Source organism: Sphaeroforma arctica, assembly GCF_001186125.1.
Source record: "Sphaeroforma arctica JP610 unplaced genomic scaffold supercont1.893, whole genome shotgun sequence".
In the NCBI taxonomy this organism is placed as follows: Eukaryota; class Ichthyosporea; order Ichthyophonida; genus Sphaeroforma; species Sphaeroforma arctica.
Window position 1 is genome coordinate 25,573 of NW_014039665.1, and position 5,900 is coordinate 31,472.

At 39.6% G+C, this 5,900-nt stretch overlaps 2 protein-coding genes across 2 annotated transcripts in view; both read right to left on the reverse strand.

Moving 5' to 3' along the window:
- Positions 1 to 282: 282 nt before the first annotated feature.
- SARC_09136 (hypothetical protein) lies at positions 283 to 998 on the reverse strand (the record flags this gene model as incomplete). The annotated part of the gene is made up of 1 exon (XM_014296863.1): positions 283 to 998. The coding sequence occupies exon 1, from the start codon at positions 979 to 981 to the stop codon at positions 283 to 285; it is 699 nt and encodes a 232-aa protein (XP_014152338.1). The 5' UTR covers positions 982 to 998.
- Positions 999 to 4,281: 3,283 nt separating this feature from the next.
- Positions 4,282 to 5,900, reverse strand: part of SARC_09137 (hypothetical protein) — a gene marked incomplete at its 5' end in the record, with an annotated part of 1,975 nt that continues 356 nt past the window's right edge. The window contains 3 exons of the mRNA XM_014296864.1: positions 4,282 to 4,490; positions 4,697 to 4,774; positions 5,399 to 5,612. Coding sequence (XP_014152339.1) covers positions 4,290 to 4,490; positions 4,697 to 4,774; positions 5,399 to 5,612 — 493 coding nt within the window. The remainder of the gene's footprint in view (positions 4,491 to 4,696; positions 4,775 to 5,398; positions 5,613 to 5,900) is intronic.

Consider the following 5,900-nt stretch of genomic DNA (forward strand, 5'->3'; position numbering starts at 1 on the left):
TATATATATATATATATATATATATATATATATATATATATATATATATATATATATATATATATATATATATATATATATATATATATATATATATATATATATATATATATATATATATATATATATATATATATATAATTGTGTTGTACAATTTTTGTGAATTTATAAATCAATTTTGTATGAACTTCAATAGCTAAACGTAATGCATGTTGTGATTGAGCTAGATTTGCATTTATTCAAGAGGTGCCAGTGTTGCGTTCTCCCTAATCCTTAAATAATTCATCCGAGACTTCCTGTAGACCGCGTATCGTCAGTTCGACTACAATATTGTTGTAAACACTTCTCACGTTGCAGTTCGATTACATTGTTCTCGTAAACATTTCTCACCTTACCGCGCCACTCGTCCAGGGTGAGTGGTAGTTCACTGCTACAAAATTTGAAGTACAATAGAGCTGCAAGGGCAGGAATGTAGTCGGAGTGGGACTGTTTTGTGCCAAGCTTCAGGGTCAGTATGATATCCCTCACTGTTTCAAGGTGGACTTTCGGCACCACATTTTTTAACCCAGTCTGCCACTTTTCATTTGTATCGATGCCAGCTTTCTTGAGCTTTTGCATAGTACCATGTGCTTTGTCGACAACCTTCCAGGCAGCGGCCCGTTGAGGACGACTGCTTGGTAGTATGAATGATTTTACATCGTTCATTTTGTTGTTGTTCATTTTGGCCTTTATGTCTGAGTGTACAACAGGTGAATGGCGACCACTGGTCGGAAGTGAGTAGTTGTGCAGCTCTGTGTCGAGGACAATGTCGGGAAGGAGCGTGGCGGTGTCTACTCTTCCACTCAAGTCCCTCATTACTCCCTGATAATTGTTCGTTGTATCTTGGTGTATTATTCTCGCAGAGTCTGACTCCAGCATTGTAGGCGTAAATATACCGGAGATTTCGTTTGTAGTTTCGAACATATTCATATCTAGATCCATTTTGAATTTTGGCGAGTAATACGAACCTTCATCACTGCTATGTTGGCTTGGGGTTCCGAATGAAATGTCACTGTGTAGCATTTCCCTGTCTTGATTATCACTGTTATGATAGCTGTCTGGATATGAGGTGGTCAATTCAGGCGATCTAGGATACGGTTCTGGACTACACTTGATTGCGTTTTCTGATACCCTGGGAGTATGGCGTGTTCATGAATATCCTGGATTTCCCCGAATAAGCGAGCTTATTTCGATTGTTCGTTCAGCAGCCGTCCAGACATTGTCTGGGATCGGTCTCATCAGAGGGGAAAATGTTTTGTCATCATTAACCTCCACATGCGTAGAGAGAATCAAAAATTCGGCAATTTGGGTCGCATGTTGTAAAAGTACGTTCTGCATCAGGCTTAAATCAAACCCTGGAACGTTATTTACCGCGTTAGCGTGGGCCATCATCATAGATTTGAAATGATTTCTTTGCAAAATTCTCGAGAGTGGGAAAATTCAAAATTGGCAGCTATTTTATATATAAACATTTATTATTAATTTCATAGCCTCTGCCTATCATTATCAAGCTCGATGTTTATATTTTTATTTTTAAAAATAGTACGTATACAAAAATAGAAGACTATGGAATAGCCCATCGGAGAATGTATATTTGATAGCAGTTGCACGGCCCTCTGAATTTAAGGATTTGCAGTTCTGGTATAAACTTGAAAGTAGAAACTAGTATAAGCCTTAACTTTTGAACCAATAGGCCGATCAGGATGAGGTTAAAAATGCGTGAATAACTCGTTGAGACGAACATTTTAAGCCCTTAACGACCAATGAAGGTATATATTTCATGTACCTCTGGGTTCCACCTCTAATCCTCTATGGTAAAAAAAAATTACCCCGTCTCCAAAAGCCAACTTTGTTGTTGTCAACCCCTATATGACCACTAAACGTCCCACTTTTAGTCTGCGACCACTACATATGTCTGACGCCAAGTCTGACGCGGTTTTCGTGCGACTTAAAACTGCGATCACTAAATCTGTCACTTAACCTTGCGACCACTATGTCTGTCGCTTCACCTTGCCTCCAAGGGTTTTATTTAGCGTTTTAGACAATAATGTTGTTCTATAGTGTGTATTTTTTTAAATAAATAAAAATTACCTATAAACGGACGGAAATTCAGAGTAACAGAGTGACGAAGCAATACGGGCGTCAGACTTGAAGTTGTCAAACTCAGTGGTCGAAGTTGCACGGATAAAGTGGATAACTGGCGACTTATACGTCAGACACTGAGACCTAAGCTCATAACGTTATGGGGGTACGGGATAGAAGTCTAACGTAAACGCATATTTATTCAGTTTTAGAACGTTATAACGGTTATAATGTGATCAGAAGAGCCTATTTAAGTTCTTTCATAGGACTGGTTTGTATAGAGTGAATAAGGTACACACTCAAATTTTTAGACCCGCAAGTTTGCACCTATGAGCATACAAAGGACCGCATATGAAATAAAAGTTGAATGTAAACGTATATTTATTCGATTTATAATAGTTTAACGGAAACCGGTTTAGGTTAGACTGAGACACAGTGATTGCACGACAAAAGTCAGCCTCAGTCAGTGGTGGATAACTCGCCAGAGACTTGACTTAGACAAAGTGATCGCAAGACTAAAAGTTAAATTTAAAAAAATGTCTGTGACGCTATTTTGCCCATTTGAGACAGAATACAAATATGAACAAATATGATATAAGGAAGTATATGCTTTCAGTCGCCGTGGCGTCCCAGGCGTGTTTTATCAACATGTTTCCAAAAAATGCTCACCTGTAGATAAATACGCTTCCTATAATCACTTCTATAGACTCTAGAGAGTCATCGCACCGCGTATTTTTTAAAAGGTGCACTGGTAAAATATAAAGACGCGTCTTGTTTATGGCTTTGGCGACATGCCTTGGCGACAATCGACATGTCGCGACCGTCTTGTCGCACCTTGTAGAGTCGACATGGCGCGACATTCGAGGTCGCGCCAGTGTCGGCAGGTAGGTCTCTTACATGCACATTGCACCCCTTTTTAGTTCTTTTGGACGATTTATTTTGCCCAATCAGTATATCGCATATATATTTTTTACACCAATGAATTACGCATCGTATTTATAATGTGACAACGAAATTACGAAATTACCGAAAGTTGGTGATTCTCACATAAGACGTCAATATTTATCGCTTACCTTCCCAATATTTTCTCAATATATAATTACGATTTGCGCATAGAAATCACTATTGGAAATCTGAAATTTGAAATTTAAATTCGTGTTATTTTGATTGGCGATTGGCGATTGCGATTTGCGCGCAGAAATCACTATTGGAAATTGGAAATTTGAAATTTGGAATCGTGCTATTTTGTTTTTCCTCTCGGATTGAGTTTGTATAAAATTGTATCAGATGTGACGTTCAGTCATTTCGGTCAATTCCGCATCGAAATAAAGTGAGGAAATAAATTTAAAATAGTGGTGGTGGTGAAGAGTTAGGCATAGTGGAGGCAGGCTCAAGCATTCTTGGTAATTGGGACCTTCTCATATTCATGGGTTTCGGGATACGTTACATCAAATGGGAACACTACGGACTTGTCCGTTCTCCCTTAAATTTTACACTTCTAGAGGGTCATGATGGGAATTCATTTCACCAACATAAATATACACCGGAGCATAACGTTTTATGATTGACATGTGGCTCTATCTTGCATCAGGTGATCGAATATCAACCCGATCGTCAATATACGCGCCCTGCAGCAAAGGAGTCGCCCTGTGGCGATGAAATCGGAAGACAGATAAATTCAATCTGCCGCATGTTTCAGTCACCTACCGTTGGATGCGTGTAAACTGATGTATTCGTACAGGAGTTGCATGTATATATGTTGCGCGTGTCTGTGGCATTATATTGATCTACGTGAGCTACTCCACCTACAAACAATTTTGAGACTAGATTTGGAAAAGGGTATCGAGTGTGAGAAACCGGAATAAAACTCTTTAGACATGCGAAATGGAACAATGAATATACGCCAAGATTTCCAAATGACTGTCTTAGGCTTCTTGGCCGCGGTGCACAAACACATTCGCGGACAACGACTCTCTCGCACCCCTAAGAGGATTCCAAATGGGTAGAGCAAATTAAAGGTCTTTTGGCCCGGTCCTACTTATCCGTTTAGGGTATTTTGCACGGGATATACTACGATGACGGTCATGTGCTGTAAAAGCAATACGCATACTTGTGGCACCTTAATCAACCTCAAAGCTACTGCTTCCCAATATATATGGAGTTCTGGTTTATTCAGAGTCACTATCCTCTGGCGGTTGCTCATAGAAGCGGTCTATAAACCTCTCTCGCATATCTAATGCATCCAGTTGGTTAGGTATCGCGGCTTGGGTTATTTCAAAGGGGTTTGAGTCTATGCCATCAAGGCCGCCGAATATATACCCATTGGCTTTGTCTATGGCTTTAGCTAGTACCAGCATACTGTCCTGATCCTGTGATGGTTGAAGTATGATATTACAAGCAGGTGAGCAATTATGTACTGGTTTATGTGCTCAAGTATATCTTAGTTCGGCTGAAACATGGCTTCGGCTTCCATCCGGAACATCTGGACATCGGTGACACTGCTTGTAAGTGCATTGTGGAGTACCAGGGAAATACACCCAGAATAATTATACCATACCCCCATGACAGAACATACCTGAACATTAAGCGGATAGAAGTTGACGAGACCATAATCCTCGACCAGCTCACATAATATTGAATTCAATTTCTTATACTGTGGAGGAGGGTGAAGGGGGTGGGGTTTAGATAGAAGACAGACGCAAATGAGGATGTACAAAGGTGCCAGTACGCATCGATGAAACATTCATTGTGGCATGTACCTACGGTGACTCGTGTGGACACGGCATGCGGCTTACATCACGTCGGTCGGAGGTGGTTGCGGGGGTGGGTTGGCACGCACCCTGATTGACGGTTGACAACGCATTTGTAAATGCCACGCGCGTACGACAACGTGAGAAAAATGCAATAGTTTGACAAAGTAAAACGAATTCAATGCGTAGACAACGAGGTTTGTTGTAAAAAAAAACTAGTCTGCCCATGTGCGGAGCCGAAACAAAGGTGTTTCGGTTTGTCTGGTATAACCACTCGTGGAATGGCTATGCAGTGCGCATCAGAGACGCAATAAGACATACAGATAGTATCATCGCACACGTGTGTGCGGCCGAGAGTTAGTTGATAGAGACGGGTCAAATAATGGGACTAGTATACCAGACCTGAACACAAAGTCACAGAGTTGAGCAAGGCCCAGGTACAATTTGAGCCTCATACCTATCTCCACCCATACCAATACACACCCACACACTACGCCGATACATCTAGTACAACTGTAGGTGCATACCCGTTGGAGGAAAGGATCCTCAGAGAAGGTGTGCAGCAGATGATTAAGATCTAAGACGTCCGTGTAGAAATCCATATTAAAAGCAAGCTTGTCGTAGCGTTCTATCAGATCCACTTTAGACAGCACGTTGATGTGTGGCAGGGCTATCTGCAGCATTGTGGAGAGGGAGGTCATCAGCACCGACACAAACTTCCCGGGATCCGTGCAGTAGTGGCTGTGGGTGGGGTCACGTGGGAAAAGTATTATATCAATGCATAGGCCGGGTTAGTCACATATATATACATATATATATATATATATATGTATATATATATATATATATATATATATATATATATATATATATATATATATATATATATATATATATATATATATATATATATATATATATATATATATATATATATATATATATATAGTATATATATATATATATATATATACTATATATATATATATATATATATATATATATATATAGTAGTATAGTATATTACTA